This window comes from Phocoena sinus, chromosome 3 (assembly GCF_008692025.1).
Source record: "Phocoena sinus isolate mPhoSin1 chromosome 3, mPhoSin1.pri, whole genome shotgun sequence".
Lineage (NCBI taxonomy): Eukaryota > Metazoa > Chordata > Mammalia > Artiodactyla > Phocoenidae > Phocoena > Phocoena sinus.
The window spans coordinates 121,756,341-121,781,421 of NC_045765.1; the positions used below are offsets into that span (position 1 = coordinate 121,756,341).

Below are 25,081 nucleotides of genomic sequence, written 5' to 3' on the forward strand. Positions count from 1 at the left end.
CTGGGCCCGTGAGCCGTGGCTGCTGAGCCTGTGCTTACGGAGCCTGTGCTCCGCAACGGGAGAGGTCACAACAGTGAGAGGCCCGCGTACCGCAAAAAATAAAATAAAAAAGAAAAAAAGAAAAAAGTTAGCAATATATTAAGAGTAGACTACGGGAAAAATAGGTCTGATACTTCCAGCCTCCAGGAAAAAAATGATGACTTAAGGCTCCCTGAAGAGAGCTAACTGCTTTGGAAAACAGAACCAGTTCGCTCAGAGAGGAATTAATTCTACATGGTATTAGGCACAACATAGAGCTAACATTCCAGAAGGGTTTCTGTTTCTTATAAAAACCAAGATTAAGCTAGTTTAACATTATATGTTAGATAGATGAAAAGTAGTCAAAAACTATATACTTTAACAACCTATCAAGCCTGAGAGGCCCTAGTCTGACTTAATCCAGCATTAAAAAGATAGTTTGAAGAGACCTGAAATGGCACAGTGCAATTTGAGAGGTACTAAGCACCTCAGGGATGTGTTTCATGAAGAGGCTTTAAAATTGTTTCTTGATTTACAATCTCAGATTGCTCTTCCTCCTCTAATTTCTGGCACTAGTCATAGAGCAGGTATTGTGTGCTTGAAACTTTGAAAAGAGGATCTGACACCTTATCTCCCTAGAGCTGATTAGAGAATAAGTCCAAACCTGTATCTCTATGTGACTGTGTTCAGTTTGGTGCTGGTTTTGATATGATGAAACTTAAAGAAATCTGGAAAGGACTTAGAGACATAATTTAACAAAAAGGATTATATAGTTTATTAAAGAACTTGACAGAGCCAACACAGGAAACCAACTATCTCCAATTAACTATCAATCTTATTCAAAATTTATTACCCCCTACAAAAATCCTATGCACAGGCCTGGATGATTTACAGTGGGACTAAAGAGACTCCCAGGCTGTAAACAGGATTGTCCTGCAGTACATCTCTTTTGACATTGCTGGTATCTAAAGTAAAACACCACATTCCTTGTTTATTTAAATTGGGATGTTAGAGCCTACTGCAGATTTTGTATTCAACTAAGAAATGTAATTTTTTTGAATTTTAGAGACAAATTTCATGCTGCTATAAAAATTCTCATTATTTGACTATAATAATGGCTGTATTCCTTCACATTCTATTTCTCTCATTTACTGAAGCCTTCTTTATACATTATCTGAGGCCTTTAAAAAGTAAATAGGTGGCAAAGCAACGCAAAAATTATGAGGTTATATTTTTGTAGTGCTTTTCTCCATACACAGAGGCATAATTATATTTATTATCTGACAATATCTTTGTGATATAAGAAATAGCAGATCTTGAGCTTTACTGGGAAGACTGAAGAGAAAAATGGATGGTCCCATATACATTTTTACTACATAGAGAAGCTTTTTACTACATTGATGTTAAAAAGATTAATACACTTACTCAATTATAAGTATATGCTTTCATACTAGGGCAGAGATGTTAAGAGGTTTCTGGGTTGTAGATCAACATTCTTTCTTAGGGGGCAGCTTCGTTGAGGCATAATTGGCATACAAATGAGCTGTACATGTTTGAAAGTGTACAGTTTGATGGGTTTGGCCATGTGCATATACTCATGGCACTATCACTACAATCAGGTAATATCAAATGGCAATTTATTTTGGACTGTTTAATTGTATGGGGCCCAAAGTATTTATTGATGTAAAAGTAACAATCTTTCTTTCAAATGACTTTTAATTATTGTATTTTCTGTCATAATGGAACTGAAGGAATTAATAAAGAGTAAATACAGCAAAACATTAAAAAAATTTAAATAGCACACCTTATTTATCTTAGAATTTCTATATGGAGAAACAGATGGATCCTAATTTCAAAGTAACTTGTCTCAGGTAATAGAATAGATTTAGAAGCAGAACTATGGTCAGAATATAAATTCCTAATTATCTATACAAATCTGGCTAAGGATCTAGCCCAGGAAATTGGATAAAGATTTTTTTTTTTTTTTGCGGTACTCGGGCCTCTCACTGTTGTGGCCGCTCCCGTTGCGGAGCACAGGCTCTGGATGCACAGGCTCAGCGGCCATGGCTCACGAGCCTAGCCGCTCCACGGCATGTGGGATCTTCCCGCACCAGGGCACAAACCCGTGTCCCCTGCATCGGCAGGCGGACTCAACCACTGTGCCACCAGGGAAGCCCCTGGATAAAGATTATAAAACCAAAGGAATATTACTCCCTGATCAAAGGTGATTTCCTAAGATGACAGAAGCCCTGAAAAAGTATCACATCTATTAGAGCATCTAGCTAAATGGGAGACCTCCATTCATGCAAGGACAAAACTAGGTAAATTAATGCATGGACATTAGAACACAAAGCTTTCTTGTACTTATGGGTTTCTTTCCAAGTGCTTTTAATGTGAGAATAATACATTAAATTCTAAAATAAAGTTGCAGTAGTCAGCAAGTGTTAGACTTGCCAGATTAATTCATAGAATCAGGAAATAATACTACTGGAAGCTTTACTTAAGAATGTACATAAGTGCATGAACACATACCTTTTAAGAAAGAATATGATTATAAAAATGCAACTGTGAAAACACAGTTAAGGAAAGCTTATTTTGAGATTTTAATTTATGTCATATTTATATGTAACCATATTGATTATAGGCTTTAACTCTAACATAGTATTAAAATTCATATTTTCAGGACTTCCCTGGTAGCACAGTGGTTAAGAATCCGCTTACCAATGCAGGGGTCACGGGTTCAATCCCTGGTCTGGGAAGATCCCACATGCCGCGGAGCAACTAAGCCCGTGCGCCACAAATACTGAATCTGCACTCTAGAGCCGGCGAGCCACAACTACTGAGCCCACGTGCCACAACTACTGAAGCCCGCGAGCCTACAGCCCGTGCTCCGCAACAAGAGGAGCCACCGCAATGAGAAGCCCACGCACCACAACGAAGAGTAGCCCCAGCTTGCCACAATCAGAGAAAGCCCACGTGCAGCAACGAAGACCCAAGGCAGCCAAAGATAAATAAATTAATTAATTTAAAAAATAGGCTTAAAGAATTCATATTTTCAATTTGTAGATTTGGATAGGAAACAAAATGAAACCATGAATAGCTATATTTTTCTCTTACAAATGTAAAATTATTATTTTTATATAGCACTGTAAATTTATTAAAGGTCTTCTCGTTACGTAATTTACTTCTTACAAGCAACTTGAAGGATGCACAAGGCATTTTATCCCTGGATTTATAAGAAAATGGAGTCACTAAGGCTTAAATAACCTCACTGCTAGTAACTGAAATTGAGTCTTAATACTTTCCTGTTTACTTTGAAATATAATATTCCAAAGCATTCATACAACCATTAGTGTTTCATATAATGAGCACCTAGTATTACTGTCAAAATTTGTATCAAAAATAGTAAATTCTTCTTAGTGAAGAATTCCAAGTAATAAAAGTAGTACTAATCAGGGAAATAGTCACCATTAGAACACCACAGTAAATAACTGTTGCCTGTAGGCAATATCCATCAATGGATGCTAAAATTAGTGTGAGGAAGCTTGAAAAGAAACAGGATATTTGTATAGTTGCAAAGTATCTTCCCCTCCAGTACTTACATTCTCAAAGGGAAAAAGAGTAACTTAACAGTGTAGCAACTAAGCAGAAACCACCTTAACCAAGTGATCATGGTAATATCACCAATAAAAAGACAACAGACATCTTGTTACCTCCGGTACAGTGCACTGGGAAGGACATGCCACTTATGTGGCAATCTTTCCCAAAAATGCGTAGCCTCAATCTAATCATGAGAAAACATGAGACAAACTCAATTGAGACGTTCTACAAAATATCTAACCGGTGTCAAGTTCATGAAAGACAAGAAAGGATTGAGGAACCATCACAAATCAGAAGAGACTAAGGAGACATGATGACTAAATGCAATATGGAATTCTGGAAGGAATCACAGAACATACAAAGGGCGCAGGTGGGAAAACTGGTGAAATTCTAATAAGGTCTGCAGTTAGTAATAGTGCTGTGTTAATATTAATTGCTTGGTTTTGATCATTGTACTATGGTTACACAAGACCTTAACATTAAAGGTATCTGGAAACTCAATTTTTGTAACTTCTCTGTAAGTCTAAAATTATTTCAAAATAAAACAATAAAAAAATAAATAGCATGGCCCATTCTGAGACTAGAAGAAAAACGATAGCAACCAAATGATTGGTTTTTTCGGGAAGTTAATTTTAACTGTCTCTCAGATTTAGGGAAAATCCAGGTATTTCTAGATGATACAAGAAAAATTAAATTCAGAAAAGTAATATATATATTACTATAAAAGTAATATATAATTCTCTTTCTAATTATGAAATCAAAAGATTTTTAACCTGGCTAACTTTCATATAAATAGACTGAAATAAGCTCCAGAAGAATCTTCTTTTTGTATGTGTGTTAAGAAATAATCATTCTTTTAAGATTCAAGTCTTTCTTTACCTAATTGTATTAAGTATTTCAAAGGCAGACAAATAAATCAACACAGCACTGTTTATGTCTAATACAGGCCTTAACCATACAACTCTATTTCGGTAATTTCCTACTGCAATTCTCTCACTCCTACTAGTAGATCATGAACTATGTACGAAGGCAAGAATCATCTACTGCCAACTTCATATCCCTAGTCCATCATGGCTCTTCAGATGGGGTGGGAGAATAATAATTACTAGCTCAAAAATGAATAAAAAATTAAAATAAAACATCTTTCCAGTTAAAAGGAATTACTTTCATATATTTAAAATGCTTTTTAATTATAAGAAACAGTCCCCTGGGAAAATTATATATAAACTTAAAATTAAATAATCCTCATTGTATTCTTTCAAATACAATATTTGAAATCTTGTACTCTTTCAAATCTCAATATTGCCAATATAGCTTCTTTCTAATCTGGGTTACATTTTACCCATATGATCTAGTCACATATAAGTTTGTCCTTTCCTTCAAATTCCGTTTATAATTTGTGTCATTCTGGTGAGTTAACTTTTTAATAATTTGTTTCACTCAAACATATTTTGGTGATTCTCAGTTCTACATCAAGTACCTGCCTTTATTATAATAGTCACTGGGGACATGGTACAAATAATCTAAGAACTATGAGCTTTAGATAGTTATGTGGTATTACTCGTGCTACTTAAAATAAATAATAATGCCTATGGCCAAATGCTGTACCACTGTTCTGTACTGGAATACGTATTCTTTAAGGATAGATATTACATCTTATGCTTTGATATATCTCCAGTGACTGCTATAGAACCTAGTAGATAAAAATATTCATGCTTTGCAAAAGCATGAGGCTACACAAGATATATGCACAAAGCAAGTTTGTTAAGCCAAATTTGGTGTACATTATTAAAGGTAACAATCAAATTTCTGATCATGTTCACTGAATCTACAATGTATTTTATTATTGTAAAAAGAAGACAGATTTGAGAGTTCCAACTGTTATTTTGGAAATTGAATATTATATGTTTTATAGCTGAAACAGTTTTAAACTAAAGATCTTCAGTAAAAAAGCTTTTTTGAAGCTATTCTAGAGTTTTATTAAAAAAATCACAGTACAATAAAGAAATATTTAACCTGTATAAAAAGCAGGATATTATTTTGATCAGCTTTTGATCAGTTTTATCAATACTTTAGATTTTCTGTACCTAAACATAAGAGCAAAACCAAAAACAAACAAGAATTTGCATTTAATACTATTCAAACCAACGTATGAATAATGTCTATACAAGTCTCATATATAGGGCCTAAACACTTTTCTTAAATGTTTTAAAGGGTATGCAGTGTAAAAATGGACATTCTATCCTGTGTACTTCTAGATAAGTGCTATGGCAACATTTAAGTTTTGCTTGATGTGAAGTACTCTGTTTATTAAGGAACACTAGTTACGATCATGTTTGATTGAATTTCCTTCTCAGACAAAAGTCCTAAGTGAAACTTAATTTTATTGGCTAACTGGCCAAAGAAAGCATTAAACAACAACAACAAAACTCAACTCAGGAGAGAGGGAATAAGTACCAAGTGAAAATATAAGCTTGATAACTGCCCTTACCTTCACTTCTTTTTTCTGCTTGTTTTGCTGCATTTTCCATTTTCTTTTGTTTTGCTGCTAAGAGTTCCCGCTTTAATTGTCTTGCTTCTTTTCTGAGCTCTTCGCTATAAAGCAAAAACAATTATATAAGTATATAATAGACCGAAAGAGAAAGTTGTTTAGCAGAAACAACTAAATCTAGTTGTCAGGTACACTAAATCTCTAAGAAAAACAAAGTGAATAATGTAATTAATTTTGTTTCTGTGTATGTGTGGTATGGAAACATACTTAAAGGATATATTAAAAGTTGTGATTTTCATAATAGCAATATAATATGAGTTACTATGAAATATAGCTCCCTTCCAATATACCAAACAGTTGGTAAGTGATAAATGAACTATTGTTCTCCCTCTAATTTACTTGCAAATTTAACATTCTAGTTTCAGTTTAATAATTCATGGAGATTCCAAATCAAAACAAACTTTTTAATATAAACACTATTCACTAAACCTGGGCATACACAAAAACATTTGGCTTCAAAACTTGTTGAATTCCTAACTGGCACCAATAACTACCACTTATTAAGCAATTATATGCTAGGAGCTGTGCTAATTTTTTTAAACTCAATTAATTTTTAACCCATTTGATATCACAATTTGCCAAATAATTTCCTCTCCTGTGAAACCTATCAGGCTGAGGTATTTTGATAATTAATACAATCATATATTAAAGGCAAATGGAGATGTAAGTTGTTGGCTTCACTGCAAGTCACTTGTTAAGTGACTGGTTTCTACAGGCCACTTTTAGGGCAGGAGATTCAAATTCAAGCCTTGGAAAAAATTATTAACTGCCCATGTCATTAACCCTGAGGGTCACTTGTGAATAGTTAAAACTATGCATTTTATATTTGTGAATGTCAGGCACCCACTCTATTTTCCACAAGCTAGAGTGGGTCATGGAGACTAAGAACACGGTAGCCCAAGGAGGCACCCCATTCTGGAATGTTCTCTAAAGATAATCAAGGTTTAGCAAAATCCTAAGTCTAAAGAGCTCCCGACTGATTCAGCCTTTAGTGCTTCCTCCTAAACACCAAATCTCATACTTTTTTACTTCTGTCCTGTATTAGAGTCACCAAACTGATAGGTCTTACAATGTGCATGACTCAGTTCTTTTCATTTTTTTCCATATCAAACACACACAGCTTGGCCTCCAAGTCCTCAATTCTGAAACTTCCCTCTCTGATCAAAATCCACTATGTTTTTAGCTTTCTCAGTCTTTCATTCCTACTAAACTTATGCTCACTCTTTTAATAATGAAAGCCAACTCCTTAATCGTAGTTCACAGTCCACCAGTCTATTCTAACCCAGTCGTCTCTCTATCCATTCTGGATGCTATGGTCAGTCATTTCACTGATGTCCTCACCAGAACCCTTAATTTTCTTGATTTGTTTGGCCTGATGGATACATCATAATCACCTAGAAGAACTTGTTAAAACATGTTTGGGGAGACACATCTCCAGAAAATATTATTTCTTTAGATGTGAGATGTTGCCTAGGAATTTGCTCCTGTGACAAGTTACCCAGGTGACTCTAACATGAACTCAGGTTTGGGACCCAATGCATTAGGACCTTACTATAGAAATTATCTTCTCTTTCTTATAACTTCAAGCACTCCTACTTCACTAATCCTTTCATTCAGCCAACAGCATGCTCAAATTTCCCTGTACTCTGCTCCAATCAAGAGATTGCTATCTTTACAAGTGAACTCCTAGCTTGAAAGAATAGTTTATATACAGTCTAATTCATCAACCTCTTAACTTCTTAATCTCTTGCAATCTATCCTTCTTATACTCTATTGAAACTGCTTCTATATCAATCAAATTCAATGTCCTTTTCTCAGTCCTCCTCTTCCTCTTTGGCCTTTCTATCATTCAATGATAAGAACTACTTCTTTCTGAAATTCTAACAGACTATGTACCACTTTAGAGTCTTGATTCTCTAATTCTCCTCCGAATAACTCTTTCTCTTCTCATCCTATAATTGTTGGCATCTTTCTCATTTCTATACCCTGTATGCCAGTATTTTTATCTAATCTTATAATATAAGCTATCACTTTTATAATGGGTTATTTCCAAATCTAGACATTTTGCCCTACATTTCTAACTATCTATTACAAATCTCCGTGTACATTACTGCTGTCCAACAGAAATATAAGGTAAGACACATATACAATTTTAAGTTTCCTAGCAGCCACATTAAAAAAAAATGGTGAAAAGAAATGGGTTAAATTAATTTTAAAAACATATTTTATTTAACTCAATAACTCAAAATATCCAAGATATTATTATTTCAACATGCAACCAATATAAGAATATTAATATTTTACATTCTTTTTTTTGTACTAACTCTTCCAAATGCAGTGTACATTTAACACTTACAGGACATCTCAATTCAAACTAGCCACATGTCAAGGGCTTAGATCTAGATGGATGCTTGAGGCTAGATGTCACAAGAATTACAAACTCTCTATGTCAAAACTCCAAGCCATCTCCTTCCTGGCCAAATCTGTCCCTTCTCCTGAAGTCCCTATTTGATTGTGAAACCATTTTCCTCCTAATGACCAAACTCTGTACTTCCCCTGGGACTGTTCACCCTCCCTTTCACTGAATTACCGTAGAGGTATGTCATCTTCCAATCTTTCTCACATGTAACTGCTCCTCTTGACTCTCATCATCAATGCCTAGTTTAGGCTCTCATGATCTATTTCTCCGATAAATGTAATTACTTCCTATCTCTTGACGTTATGTGAGAACAGAGAATAGCAACCACATCTTTGCTCCATCCACTAAACACCCTTATCTTTTTATTATACTAGTTTAAAATTTTTTTACTTTGGTAAGGAATTCAGGAAACTCAGATGATATTTTCTGAAGACTAAGGCCTTGAGGGGAAGATTATTTTGAAAGTTGAAGAAGAAATGCTACATGATGGCTGAACAAACTAGTTATTAGAGAGATCTGAAGTATGCAAAGAATGAGAGGCAATGAGAGTATAACTATTGTAGAGTCAGTAGAGCACAGTCATTAAAATGATTAACTCAGGGTTCAGAAAGTCCTGACTTAAAAGCCAACTCCATCACTTATAGTCTGGGAGACCTAACAACAATTATTTAACTTCTCTGAAACTCAGCTTCCTCAACTATAAAATCAGAGTAAGGTATCTGAAATGTTGGGCATTCAATACATGTTCAACAAATGATGGCTATTATTATTTAGATCTTATGTTCGAAACAGTACTACAGTTAAGGGCTGTTTGTCAAGTAGGAATATTTCCTTATTATATTATTTATTATAAACAAATCCTACCTCTACTCCATATGGAGATCAACCTTGTTTGTAATTTTTAAAAAGGGCAAAGAATGTGTAATGCCAGCTTCTAAAAATCTATCCTTAAATAGTAAAAGATTTAGATACACTATTGAATTAGCCATAATAATATACAAACTGAACAATGATGAATAAGAACTCAAAAAAGACAAAGTGAGACAGAGAAGGTTTAGGTCTTTACAGATTATTAAAGTATGTTTTCATTATACTGAATTTTTCAAGTAATTAAAAATTACAACATTGTCAAAATCTTTCAGATTATTCAAACAACACCATTTGTTAGTACTTGTGGAATCCATAACTCTTAGAATGAAGTGCAAGTTTTTAACCTAGTCTTTAGATCACAGTCTAGTTGTAGGGTTCCCAATCTTACATTCTCTGGAATATAATTTTATCCATTGGTAATAGAATATATTTGAATCTGTTCAAATGCGAATGAAAATTGTAAGCCTGGAGTATATGTCACCTTATACTGCTTACAAAGCAATCATACAAACTATGGGCTTGCTTGAGTCTAGGCAGCATCTTTTTGGCTCCCTCAAAGCCTAGTTTCTACTTGTATGGTAAAAGAAATAGCTTCTATAGGCTACTATTAACTCTAAGCTAATTAATTTTTTCCTAATAGGTAGGTCTCTAATTTGGATTCATTTGAATTTTAACATGGTTTGTATGACATCACCATTATCCATCAAATAATTCTGCATTGTATATATTTTTAATCTGGTAAATCTGTAGTATACTCTGTTCCAATGAAAAAAAGAATTCCTTAAAAACATCATCCCAATAAAATATCAGGAGCCTAGAAACTATAGTAGCCTTTATATACTTAGTAATAGCAAAGAAATTACTAATTCATTCAGCAGTTTCTGGAGCCTCTAATATCCGTACTGTACCATTCTGAGTGATGACACAGAAATCGAGATGAATAAGGAGGGAAAGGAATCTAACTTTGCTAGGTTCTTTAAATCAGTTACCTCCTTACCACTTAATGTTCTCAATAACCTGAGATATAGGCATTTTATAGGGAAGAAGGCTGAGGCTTACAGAGCTTAAATACTAAGCCTGAAGTCACACAATCTATCAGAAAGTGAAAGAGCTAGAAACTGAAAATGAGATTGTCTGAATTCTAAGTCTATGCTCTTTTCATCATGGTATAACTGAAACCTTGAGAAAGTCTCCAAGGAGCCTAAATTCCAAGGAGAGAGATAAATCATGTACATAAATAATAACAACAGTACATAATAGAAAGCAATAACTGCCATGACAAAGAAATGACTGAAACATTTTGAAATTCTGAGGAAAGAATACTATACACTAAATAAGGGACGGCTTCATAGAGGAGGCATTTGAAGAGGACCCCGAAAGATGAGTAGAAATTGGCCAAGAGGAGATACAATGAAAGGCATCCAAGCAGTGTGTCTTAAAGATGGGAGATGGTAAAACATAGGGTGCACGTTAAAACATTATGCTATAGCACAGATGATTTAAAGGAGAATAGAAACAAAAGATAGAGCTAGGAAGAGAGCCTGGGGTAAAGTCTAAATGCTAGGTATTTGTGAGGAGCCCAGGTGAGAATGTTGTCCTTCCGTTTTTTCCACATCTTTGAGCGTCCATTTCTTCTTTTTTTTTTACAACCAATTTCTCAATGGCTCTTGTCTTCATTGTATCCACTATCCACCTGTTTTAATACCTTACCTGTAACCCACACATTCCTTAAACTGCTGTCCTAGAAGAAGTACCTTCTTCACAAACTTCAATGGCTTCCCTTTAGATCATAACTTAGACCTTCAGAAGAATCCAGCTTTGTTGACCCCTGACCTCTAACCTTTTGCGACCTCAGACCTAGTGCCATGCCTGATCTCGTTCTACCTTTTGGATATTCTTTCTCTGTCTCCACTGGCTTTTACTCTTCCACCTCCTGCTTCTCAAATTTAGGTGCTTCTTAGTAGCCTAGTCTCAACCCTCTCTTTTTTTCTTCTCTTCTTTATAAATTTCATCCATGTTCAGGATTTCAATTCTATTTTCTTAATGCAGTCAAAGTGTAAAAGCAAGATCGTTAGCCTATGCTCTTTACACATTTCCACTTTCAAGCTTAAATTCACATTTCCAACTGCCAGGTGGATACTTCAATTAGTATCCCACAAATCCACAAATTTACCATTTTAAAAGTCAGATTGATCATTTTGGCTACTCAAAAAACACCACCTCATTTTCTCTCTCCTTTCTTTGATAAGCCACCAGAATGCTGGTTGTCAGGCCCATCTTCTAGTATTGCTCTCTTACTCTCTACAGCTGTTTAGTAGCCACATTCTTCCTCCTTTACAAAGTCTCTTCCTATTTATGGTTAGTGACACCTGTTTAGGCTTTCGTGACTTCACTATGACCACAGTCTCCTACTTGGTCTACGTGCTTCTGGTCTGACCTTTCTTCCATTCATTTTGCACACTTAGGCCAAATCCTACAATTCTACTCCCTAATCTTTTTAACTCCCTAAGTCCTACTGAATTGTGCACTAATTTCTTTCCCAAGCATTCAAGTCCCTCTTACAAGCTACCTTCAAACTGCTTTTTCAACTCTATCACAGATCCTCTACGGTTACTCTAAATTTCAGCCAAAACACACTAGTCGTACTTACCGTGGCAAACTTTGAGCTTCAGCACATATACGCCTTTGTTCATGCCATTTCCATTACCTAAAATTGTCTTTTCTCCCTATTACTGCCAACTAAAGTCTTCCTCATTTTTCAAGGCTTCATGGAGAAAATGGCACTAGAGCACAGCTTTGGGGCAAAGTTGTCAAGCTCACTGTACCTCAGTTTTCTCATCTGTAAATTCTGACTATATTCAGCCTATTATTATAATTAATGATTAAGGATTAAAATGAGTTCAGAGCACTATTAGGTGCTTAGAAGGCAGTTTTTTTTTTTTTTTTTTGCAGTACGCGGGCCTCTCACTGTTGTGGCCTCTCTCGTTGCGGAGCACAGGCTCTGGACGCGCAGGCTCAGCGGCCATGGCTCACGAGCCCAGCCGCGGATCTGCCCGGACCGGGGCACGAACCCGCGTCCCCTGCATCGGCAGGCGGACACTCAACCACTGCGCCACCAGGGAAGCCCAGTTTTTTTTTTTTTAAATAAAATATACTACAACCAACTCATGACTATTAAATTACATGAGCAATTTAAAGAATTAAAACTTTAAATAAAAATCAATCATTTTAAGGACAATGATACTAGTTACTATACTATTAAAGATGCATACTCTAATCTCATTGATGGGTTGTTTTATCTTCTTATGGCCAATGTCCATTCCAAAAGAGTAAATACAACTTTTGTATAAAAAAAGGAGACATGTTTATCAGAACCCCTAGACCCAACATCATTATATGGCCACAGGAAAGCAATTAATCCTCCTTTGCCTCAGTTTTGTCATCACCTAAGAATAGTCTGAGGAAGGTGTAAATTAATATTTCTGAAATGCATAATCATAATTATAAATGTAAAAAGTGATTATACTATGTAGATCATTCTATTTCAAGTCCTCTGGATTTAGGATCTTAAGGTCCATAATCTAAGGAAATGGTGAGATGCTGAATATAGTCTTCACCTTAGACACAAAGAAGTTGAAGTATAGAGATGGTGACAGTTTTTTTTCAATATTGCCTAAGTCAGTAACAATACTGTAAATATGATACAGACATCCTAATTCTTTATGCAGTTTTTCACTTAATGTGCTTACTACCCACTGAATGAAAAGTACATTTAGACTTGAGTACCTTATTTTTAAGCTGAACAACAGAAGACACTATGAATAAGTAACTATGCAGGAAAGTTTTTATACCTACAGTATATTTATATTTTTATCAGACTGTTTATAGTACTTTATAAAAGTTAAAAATCTTGCAATTTTTTTTAATCATACAGCTTTTCAACTTGAGATTGAGGATTTAAAATGTCAGTGACAAGTATCCTGCATGATTTTCAGTCAGTTTTTATTTTTTCCCAGTTGCTTTTCTCATTTTCTCCAGTTTCCAGGAATGTGCCTTAGGAAAATTTTGAGTTATATCTGTTCTTTTTTCTTATGGCATGAGAAATATTATCTTAATATAAGGGCGGTGAACTCAAACACTGACCTCCTCTAACATTCACCTTCAAAAAAAAAAAAGGTAAAGTTATCAAGACCTGAGTATTTGACATGCTTTTGAAGAGAACTTTAATCTACAAAAATGAAATAGACTATGTATACATATCTCCTTAATACATACGATGGTAAATGAATTTGCTTAGAGACTTTGTTAAGCAAGCTGACGGCTAAACACATGTCCATTACAGATCACTGCTTCTTGGACCATGGATGTAGTACTTGCAGTTAGCTTAAGCCTGCTATTTCCCAACATCTGATAAGAATTCATAACACATGGAAATGATTGCAAGCCAAACAGTACAGCCTTCATGGTTTTTAGTCTGTCGCTTTAATCACAAAGATACCGAATCTGTTTGTAATGAAACAACAGCTTGGCTGTTGATGAAATCATAAAAGAGCTGTAATAAAAGCCCATCATAAGTATTAAAACTAAAAATGTATGGCACGATTTGTAGTATGGTATCATCAGCAGGAGCAGAGATGCAAGTTAAACATGTATCAGGAAAGTATTTCAATATGCTACAGTTTATACATTAATTTTGAAAATATATACAGGAAATAAAAAAACAAATTAAATCATGGAACCCCTGATTTATGTGTTCAAACTGTTCTACCTATTATTAGCAGTATGGTCTTAGACAACTAAGTTAACCAATCTAAGTCTGTTTTCTCATCTTGAAATGAGAATAAAAGTAAGGTTGTAAGGAGGAAACATGATTCCATGGAAATTACTTAGTGTACTTAACATGGTACTTGGCCCAAATATGTGCTCTACATGAGTTTGCTTCTTCTATTATTATCATCATCATTTTCCTCTCCAGCACCAACACTACTTCTGTTCTTACTATTTACAGAATCAATTACCGACAAAATGAGACCTCAGGCTAACTAAAGAAATCAAAAAGGCAAACCCTTCCATTTTTCTCATGGATGCATAGATTTCAAAAGCTTACCGATAAGTTTTTCTGTTTGATGTATTGCTTGGATTAAATATCATATACTATGGGGCTTCCCTGGTGGCGTAGTGGTTGAGAGTCTGCCTGCTGGTGCAGGGGACGCGGGTTCGTGCCCCGGTCCGGGAGGATCCCACATGCCGCGGAGCGGCTGGGCCTGTGGGCCATGGCTGCTGAGCCTGCGCGTCCGGAGCCTGTGCTCCACGACGGGAGAGGCCACAGCAGTGAGAGGCCCACGTACCACAAAAAAAAAAAAAAAATCATATACTATGAAAATAAGAAATATAACAGTAGAAAAAAACCCTAAAAATTACAAAATTCTTATACCTTAATTCTGGTCGCTAAACACGTGGAATGGAATTGCTTATTTTCATTCATTATAGTCTAGTTGAGAAGTTAAGGAGTAAATAAGTCAACAAGGAAATGTATATATATATATATATATATATATATATATATATATATAATTTCTAAGAGGAAGAGTAACAGAGAACCTATATTATTTTAACTAAGTCATCCTGGAAGCATCTATCAGGAGATAAAATTTAATATGAGAGATAATGTTCCACATGTCCTTTATATTGTTACATCAATATGTAGGAAAAGAAAGACTATAATCCCTATCCATAAGTACACAATCCCTATCCATAAGTACACCGAAATTTGAAAAGAAGGAAGAATTTAAATGCACCTGCATCTGGCCTTTAGACTTACACTCTCACTCCTTTCATATGGAAGATCACATTTATTTTTAAATAAAAAGTTGAGACGTTTGATATAGATTGTCATTAATCTTTGCAAGACCTCCTTCAAATCTTAGAAAATCTTATCGTCTTTTCCAAAACAGACTAAAGAGTAAATCCTGCACCAAATCATAAAATATCCATGATAACCGTAGGTGATATTGTTATTCTCTCTAAACACCAAGTAATAAGTTCTGAATCAAACATGTTATTTCACAGCAAGAACTTGGCTTAGCTGATATTTGACAGAAGTGGAGTAAATCTGTTGTGGCAGAAATTTGGTCTTTAGCCATATGTCTATTCCATAATCCAACTTCACAAAATGATATTAACTCAATATGAAAAACAAATGAGATTTCCAATTCCAGTAAGGCAGCATACCAGGTAAAACCCAAAAACTCCCTTACAAATACCTAGGAGTGCTGAATAAAGTACATTAAAAAAAACCCCCAAAACTTTAAATGCATAGCTTAGCTCACTAAAAACACGCATATCTGAAAAAATGCATAGCTTAGCTCACTAAAAACACGCATATCTGAAAACACGCATAACACAGGATGCAAAACACAGAGAGAAAAACAACAACAACTATGGGAGATTAAAAGACATGGAAGACAGAGTGAGAAGGTCCACCACATGTACATGTGGAATTGCAGAAAGAGAAAATAGAATGAAATGGAGACAATAGTGTCTGAGAATTTTCCAAAACTGATAAAAATATTAGTCTTCAGATTCAGGAAGCTCAATAAATTCAAGCAGGATAAATAAAAGGAAAATCCAAATGTAGACATATCATAGTCAAAATGCAGAGCACCATAAAACAACCAGCAGAAATTAATAAGGATAAATCACTTCAAATTAAGTTCACCTTTTTCTTGGACAGAGAAAGTAGACTGCCATATTGTGAGAATAAAGTAGGCATGGACTTATGCAACGTAAGACATAAATGATGTCTTTCATTACAGCCATTAAAGCAGAGAACAAATAATGCCTGGCTGCTTAAGCAAAAATGATTATGAATTAGTCTTTACTAGTGCAACTATTCCGAGAATGCTAAATAACAGGTCAAAGTTAGTTTTTAGATATGTTTCTACTAAGATACTGTACACTAGGTCCTTACCATATTTTGGCATATGATGCTTCACTGAATATAAAGTAGGAGACAAACCAATTACAGGTAGAGGGTATATGAATGGGTCCAGGAGGTAGGAGGAGTAACAGCAGCAGCAAGAAGGAAAAAGACTGTGAGGCATTTAGTTGACAGCACAATCTGAGTCAACACTGTGATGTGACTGTCAAAAAATGTGTATGGTCATTAGGTCTCATTAAGAGAAGTACAGTATTCCCAACATGTGTATGTTACACCTTTTGTAATTGTTCCGCAGTCCTTGGATGTTCTATTCTGTTTGTTGTCTTTGTTCTCTTCACTTTTCAGTTTTTAAGGATTCTATTGAAATATCCTCTAGCTCAGAGATTCTTTCCTCTGAGTCCAGTCTGCTAATAAGCCCATCAAAGGCATTCTTCATTTCTCTTACAGTGTTTTTGATCTGTAGCATTTCTTTTGGTTCTTAAGATTTTCATCTCTCTGCTAACACTGCCTATCTGTTCTTTCATGCTGTCTACTTTATCCATTAGAGCCCTTAGCATATTAATCATAGTTGTTTTAAATTCCCAGTCTGATAATTCCAACATCCCTGCCATGTCTGGTTCTGATGTTTACTTTATCTCTTCAAATTGTGTTTTGTCTTTTGGTATGCCTTATAATTTTTTCTTGATAGCCAGATATTATGGACCAGTAAAAGGTACTGCTGTAAATAGGACTTTACTAATGTGGTAGTGAGGTATGGGGAAAGGGGATGTGTCCTATGGTCCTATGATTAGGCCTCAAGTCTTTTAGTGACACTACGCCTCTGGACTGTGAACTTCACACGTTTCTCAGGTTTTTCTCTTCCCTTAGGTGGGGGCAGGATGGTTAGAATGGGCTGCAGTTGGGTGTTTCAATTCTCCAACATGGAGGGTTAGAACCAGCTGAAGTTGGTTATTTCCCTTCTCCCAGGTCCATTAAGCTCTGATAACCCACAGCAGGTTGAGCTCTGGGTAACTGGTTTTCCCTGAAGGAAAACAAAAAGAACAGAGTGCTCTGGCATAAGTCAAAATGGTTCCTTTTCCTCTCCCCTTGAAGGAAGTAGTAGGGGATTTATTTCTGTGAGATTTTCTGTGAGAACCTAGTTAAGCTCTCAGAGGTAAATCTCACAATATTGTGGCCCCCCCCCCACCCATGACCGGGTGTCCCTGGAGTTTTTAACTCTCAAACTTAGCCACACTGAGCCTCCAGCAACTTGTCATTTACAGTTCAGGTTTCCTATCCCAGCACTGGTTCCCATGCAATTTCTCCTTGTTCTCAGATAAACTAAATTCCCTGTATTCACCTGTCTGTCCCTCCAATCTTGGGGGGCAGCGGTTTGCCCTGTGTCCTCACATCTCTTAGTGATCCAAGAAGAGAGAAAAGCAAGGTTAAATAGATAATTTTATTAAAAGAGAATATTATATTTTATTTTACTTGAATTTAACACAAAAATACTAAATGGAAGTAGACCAAGAAATTTCTAATTTTTATATAAATGTTTTTGTCTCAAGAGGTTTCCTAAGAAATGTCTCCATTTTATGAAAAACTGTTATGAAAATATTAAGAGAATGGAGTCACTTTTTTAAACTACATGATTTAATTTTAGTTTATACTGATTAAACTGCCCTAAAGGTTGAGGAAATTAGTATACTTAACATTTTTTCCACCTTTTCCTTCCTTCACTTGGGTTATATTAGTGTTTTTAAATTGTCAATGTCCACAGCATCTATGCACAAAATTTTCAGTTGTACAGTCTTAGTTTTCTATTTAAATGAATTCATTGTTCACCACCATCTCTCTTACCCCAGTACTTCTCTCTGGTCCTGAGTTCAAGAGATGGTTGGAATAATGTTTACTTACTGTTAATGATAGTTATGTCTGGATGTTTTTAGTTGAGTTGTCATTTTGGGTTTCCTATTTTCTTCTCTGATATACTGCCTTAATTTATTATGAGCAGGCATCATTTTTACAAAAACACTAAAGTCACTGAAGAATATTTAGTGAGCTACATTTATCCCAGTATCTGACACTGTGAGTATGCTCTGTAGTATATGCTAAATAAAAACAGGCATAAATTAAGGGAGAAATGGTATCAGAATACTAATCCTGGAAACCACCAGAGGGAGGTGTGGGAGCTAGGAAAGAGGAGAAATTTTGTGAGAAGAAAGACATCTCAAATGTAGCACATAGGATAAAAATCACTAAGAAAACGACTTCAGATAAAATAATGTCTACCTAAAAAGGAGGTCGTTTTTGTGAAGGTCGTAGTTACTCAGTGACAGAAAAGCATTATGTAAATTATTTATTAAAGATTTACTACTTCCCACAGTATTCTTGCCTTGTTAAGTTTGCTTTCCTGACATCAAAATGATTTCAACATTATGTAAAAGAATGAAAACATAAACAAATGATTTTAAGTACAGTACATGGTATGGATTATATAAGGAAAAGAAATTGAGGCAAAAGTTTTTCTGGCATCCATCTAGACTTTTATCAGTATGGATTAGAATTATATAAATTGGCTTCTAGAGAACCATTAAGTTTTTTTTTTTTTTTTTTTTTTTTTTTTGGTACGCGGGCCTCTCACTGTTGTGGTCTCTTCCATTGCGGAGCACAGGCTCCGGACGCGCAGGCTCAGCGGCCATGGCTCACGGGCCCAGCCGCTCCGTGGCATGTGGGATCTTCCCGGACCGGGACATGAACCCGTGTCCCCTGCATTGGCAGGCGGACTCTCAACCACTGCGCCACCTGGGAAGCCCCACCATTAAGTTTTATACAGTGTTTTACAAACGGAGTTCCATGTAGATGTTCCTCTTAAATCACTGAAACTTTTCACATTTTAAGTTTAGGGACTACTGTCCCTGCCTTTCTTATCCAATGCATGCAGAGATGTTGAGGTCCCTCCTTCATCTACAAGCCCACTTCACATGCCTCCTGAACCATTTATGATGAAGACAAAAAGTATATTATGAGCTTCTATTACACTCAAGAATGAGTCACTCTGTTTTAGGTCTATAATCAAGTATACCTAAGTGTAGCCTTTCTGATAATAACTACAAGATGATGGTGGTGGTGATGATACTGACCACGATGGTGATGATATTACTAATGTACCTTGTTTTTCTAACTCGAATTTCAGACTCTCCTCACTGTGTGGGTGGGAGTTCCCAAGTCTTCCAGGAAGTACTTTGTGTGTTTTTTCAGGAGAGAAGAGCCTTTAGATAAATGATGCTTTTGCTTACCTGACTTTGAAAATTGCCCTTCCTTACTGCTTTGTATAATTGGCAAGCTTGTACTCTTCTGGTACAGATGCCTTCCTAAATCAAGCTCACCATATCCTTTTGACCCTGGGGCTGTGGTTTGCTTGACTTCAAATCACTCTCCGAACTAGAGCCAGGATAATTTTTTAAAGTTCAAATTTGATCTCATTGCCTCCTTGCTACCCAGCACCCTTTGATTCTCAAAGTCCATATCCATTAACTCTACTACAAGGTTTTTCATGATTTCAGATCTGTTTTATTATTAAGCTCTAGCTCTGGTGCCTCACTCCTGTTGTACATTCCACATATTCTAAAATCCTATTAGCTCGTAGAACGTGTCATAATCTTTGACACCTACTCCTCATGGCCTAAAATACTCGTCTCTCTTACATCCTTCCTCCACATACATTTATCTTCAGATCTCAGCTTTCATGTCACTTTCCCCACAAAGACTTCTGAATTCCTGATACTGGTACACAAGCTCCCTATATTTATCCTTACTGTCACACTTACCATATCATATTTTAACAGCCTGTTACTTCTTTGTAATCTCCATTAGTCCAAAAAAACTGAGTCACTTCACTTTTTTTTTTTAATAAATTTATTTATTTATTTATTTATTTTTGGCTGCATTGGGTCTTCGTTGCTGCATGTGGGCTTTAGTTGCGGTGAGCAGGGGCTACGCTTTGTTGCAGTGCGCGGGCTTCTCATTGCGGTGGCTTCTCTTGCGGAGCACAAGGGCTCTAGGCATGTGGGCTTCAGTAGTTGTGGCACGCGGGCTCAGTAGTTGTGGCTTGCAGGCTCTAGAGCGCAGGTTCAGTAGTCGTGGCTTGCAGGCTCTAGAGCGCAGGCTCAGTAGTCGTGGTGCACAGGCTTAGTTGCTCTGGGGCATGTGAGATCTTCCCAGACCAGGCCTCAAACCCGTGTCCCCTGCATTGGCAGGAGGATTCTTAATCACTGCACCACCAGGGAAGTGCAAGTCACTTCACTTTTACAACCCTAATAACTAGCACCAGAATCTGACACATAAGCAGTATTCAGCATTCAGTAAATATGTCAAATTGAACTAAATTGCTGGTGGCGCTAATTTTTCTTCTAAATTGCCTAGCGCAACAATTTTTCTTCATTCTGGTAGGTGAAAAAAGTACATTTAACACTAAAAAATAATTCCTTTCTCTTAATCACTGACAACATGTATCAATACTAAATGTAGGTACCCTGAGCTCAGCAATTCCAGACATCCATCCTAAGGACTGCAAAGTGTTCAAGCACCTGGACAAGTGCAAAAAAAAAAGAATGTGCTGGCTGTTTATTATAACACCGTTAAAAATGGGAAATGTCTATTTAAAATAATTACACTATATAATATAGATTACATAATAAAGACAAAGTATCATTCAATTTATATAAAACCATGTGTTTATATGTGCATATCAACACACAAAAACAAAAACAGAGAAAGATTTGAAAGTAAATTTACCGAATGAAAACAATGATTAGCTCTGTAGAGTATAATACCATGTGACTTAATGATTTTATAAACTCTCAATGCTGATTCTAAAGATAAACCTATTTCTGTTTAGAAAAAGAAAAGTTTCTTTTTCAGGGGGAATATTTCTAATAATTTTCCCTGAATATCTTTGGTAAGTATTATGATCTAATGTTCCTTCCCTGACCTTCTTTAAAATAAAAGAAAATTAAAAATTACAACTAAGAAGTTAAATTTAATCAACTGAAACTTCTCTGATGTCCAGCACACTTAATGCATCATTTTTACCAATTTAAGAATCCATTTGTTAGAACTTTTTGATTTCCACAACAGTCTCACTGCATAATCTCAAATGTCTTAGAGCTTATTAATAGAGTATGTTAGTCAAGAAGAGAAGAGAGGGCTTCCCTGGTGGCGCAGTGGTTTAGAGTCTGCCTGACGATGCAGGGGACACGGGTTCGTGCCCCGGTCCGGGAGGATCCCGCATGCCGCAGAGCGGCTGGGCCCGTGAGCCATGGCCGCTGAGCCTGCGCGTCTGGAGCCTGTACTCCGCAGTGGGAGAGCCCACAACAGTGAGAGGCCCGTGTACCGCAAAACAAAAACAAAAACAAAACAAAAAAAAAAAAGAAGAGAAGAGAGAGTGTGGCATATTTGAATGCTTACACAATGTTTAGATTTTCCTATCTGCAAGACAAATTCTATCATAGGGCATATTACAATTTGTACTAAGTATTAAGTTTACTATCACAATGGCAGCATTGAGACTTTAAGAAAAGGTTTCTTAAAATTTCCACTGCAATTTTATTTTCCGTCACTATGGATAAATAAACTTAATGTACGAATTTGATAAAATTACAAACCCAAATTAGTCAAAACCTTTTTGCTCAAATTTGATCTCACCTCTCAAAACTAAAAACTTTGGAACCTACATTGATATGCTTTTGTTTCACAGCCACTATGCCACTAAGAGGGTGTTTTGGAGAATGAACATAGACCTTTACATTTTTTTAAAGCTTCTTTCCTATCCTAAGAGCCATGGGGGCAGGGAATGGGGGGAAAAGCAAGGAGACAAGACAATAAGGGGAGAAGAGGAAAGATTTTATAATGTTTTTAACAGTAAACAGTAAAGCTCTAAATTTAGAGAAAAACCCTCACTAGTTTTTTTCCTCTCTAGCTACATAACATACACAGTACAGCATGCAAGTATTATGGATACAATAGGCACTGAGCCACAGCAGGGGCTATCAATTTGGGCTTCCTGACTTTTGTAAAAACTCTCACTTCCGTTGTGTGCTCTAAATTAATCTGCAGATTCTCTACTTCCAAAACCCTAGCTGGTATTTAGCTGAAAACAAGTGGCATCCTCAGAGCATTAGCGGCTAGATGCAAGGGCCGACTCATTCCCAGGCTACTGCTGCAGAAAAGGCCAGTTTTTCTTTTCTGCAAGTCTATATAGACTTAACCTCTCTGTAGGTTTCCTACTCTGTTACCACCTGGCAGACAAACAGGACCAAAAAATTTGCTTGAACTGTGCTAGAGCAACCCTTCTAGAAAATAAGGACAAGATGTGAGCCAGGAAAAGCACTTTGGAAACTACTTGCACCTAATAAAAACATATTTTTAATTTAGCTAATGTGAAATCCAAACTAGCTCAGTCTAAATGGAAAAGATGCTTTATTTACATTTACATGAGTTCTTAATTTAGGCTTGATTCATGATTCATGCATAAAAGCCACCATTTTATAGAATAAGGTGCACATTTGGCCTTCGTGTACCCCTACTGCTTTTCGTTAAACTAATATGAGATGTGTGGCAAGATTCAGTATTTGTCCTTAATTTTGTCAATAAACTAAAATCGTCTCTTATGGAGTAAATTGATTAAAAAATTATAATCAATAAAGTAATATGATCAGAATGCACACAGTTACTTTTATCTTTTTGTCTATTCCAAATATGTTCCAAGTGCTATGCTAATAAGTACATCCATATATACTATCTCATTTAGACCTCACATCAAACTCTAAAGGGGTTTTATTTTTACAAGTGAAACTGGACAGAAGAAATGCTGTGGGGAATTGGATAGAGGGAATGATATATGCAAAGATAATGAGGCAAGAAACAGCAAAGCAAATGAGGTAACATTTCAGCTTACCTGGAAGATAGTGTACTATAACTAAAACTACAACTACAAACCTGGGAGAATAAAAATAACATAGTTCATACATTTTGCAACCTCAACACCAAAAGAGTCTGACTGGACATAAGGAGCTTAAACACCACTTAAGATAACACTGGGGGCAGGTAGAAAGTATTTTCAATGGAATATAGTGGTTCTAAAATGTTAGCATACATCATAATCACCTGAGGGCTTTGTTAAACGAGATGCTGTCTCTACTTCCCGGCTTCCTGCTTCCATAAGTTTGAGGTGGGGTCTGAGATTTCCGTTTACAACAAATCCCTGGGGAAGCTGATGCTACTAGTCTGAAGACCACACTTTGAGAACAAATGGCTCAAAGAAATGTCATGTATGCAAATCAAATTTTGTTAATATTAGCTTAGCTTTGAAAATAAACCTAGGCCAGCTGCTGAACAGAATGAGTTCGTTTACATTTGATCAAACTTCAGTATCTATAGTTGGGATCACTAAAAATTTCAGAGGCAACTGGGAAATGGTGGATAAGTATGTACACATAATTTTGCTCTCAAGCAAGGTCCTCAATAAACAATTTTCTAGGGGCCAGAGGAACACAGGTGTCCCTCTACATGCTTAATGCTCCTTCACTGTTGCAGTTAACATGGAGAGTTTTCAGAATGACTTTTCTAATATGTGGTTTAAAAGAGCATAATAAATTTGGGGTGGGGAGAGTAGTCTTCTAGAGTCTTGGTAATTTCTTGATGAATTTTCAACATTACCATTAGCTTTATGGATGTTACTACCCTCTGGTTTTATGATGTGCATTCAGAACTGGCACTATAACTGGTTCAAAAGGACACAAATCTGGCATGTGACATAGCAGTGAACGTCTAAAACTAATGTCAAAAACAGAACAAAGAACCATAACAAATAGGTTCTGGAGGCATCTCCTAAAGTACTTTCCTCCCCCTCTCCCTTTGAGGAGCGTCCTTAGCTCTGGGTGAGAGGAGGTTAGGGTTAGAGGTAAGTCCTAATGTTCTGCATTAAAAATAACCTCCTACTCTCACTATGCTATAGGAATCTTCGCGTGGGATCGCTGTCATTCAGTGGAGTATGGTTCACACTTCACACATCAAGTCTACTTAAAAAGTGTTGGAATATTATGGCGGAGATTACTTTCTCATGTCCCACTGATTTGATACTCAGGGTAATTCCTTATAATTCACACTGGAGGTCTGTCCTAATGCCTAACAACGCATTCTTGATAAAAAAAATCAGGACCCCTGATTTAGTCTATAAACTTGGACTCTGTGATCTTACCACATGGTTCAGATTCTGATTAGCTCTGCTCTCCCAGCTGTTAGGAATAAGTTAATGATAAATCACTGCTTTAATAGGAGATTTCATCTCCTGTCAGCATCCACATGAAAAGTGTGCTAATAAAATAGAAAGTTATTCTTGTTAAAGTGCAAATTCACACTGACTATCTCTTGAAACTTTATATCTATTTACAACAACAGTAATAATACCAAAAGCAAGTTTCACATGTATTCCCATCCGTAAGTTCTATATGATAAGTTCAGAAGCTTTGCAGTCAGAAATACGTGGGTTCAAATCCTGACTCAAAAACTCATGAGCTGTGTGACATTAGAAAAGTTTATACAAAATCCCCAAGGCTGCTTCCTCATATGTAAAAAGGAGTAATGCCCATAGTATTGCTGGTAATTTTCAACAAATGTTGATTCTCTTTTTCTTCCATTCTTC

At 36.1% G+C, this 25,081-nt stretch overlaps 1 protein-coding gene across 3 annotated transcripts in view; it reads right to left on the reverse strand.

Moving 5' to 3' along the window:
* Nucleotides 1-25,081, reverse strand: part of CWC27 (CWC27 spliceosome associated cyclophilin) — a 232,357-nt gene that overhangs the window by 110,129 nt on the left and 97,147 nt on the right. For all 3 annotated transcript variants that reach the window (XM_032628442.1, XM_032628444.1, XM_032628441.1), the window contains one exon: nucleotides 6,110-6,213. In XM_032628442.1, coding sequence (XP_032484333.1) covers nucleotides 6,110-6,213 — 104 coding nt within the window. The remainder of the gene's footprint in view (nucleotides 1-6,109; nucleotides 6,214-25,081) is intronic.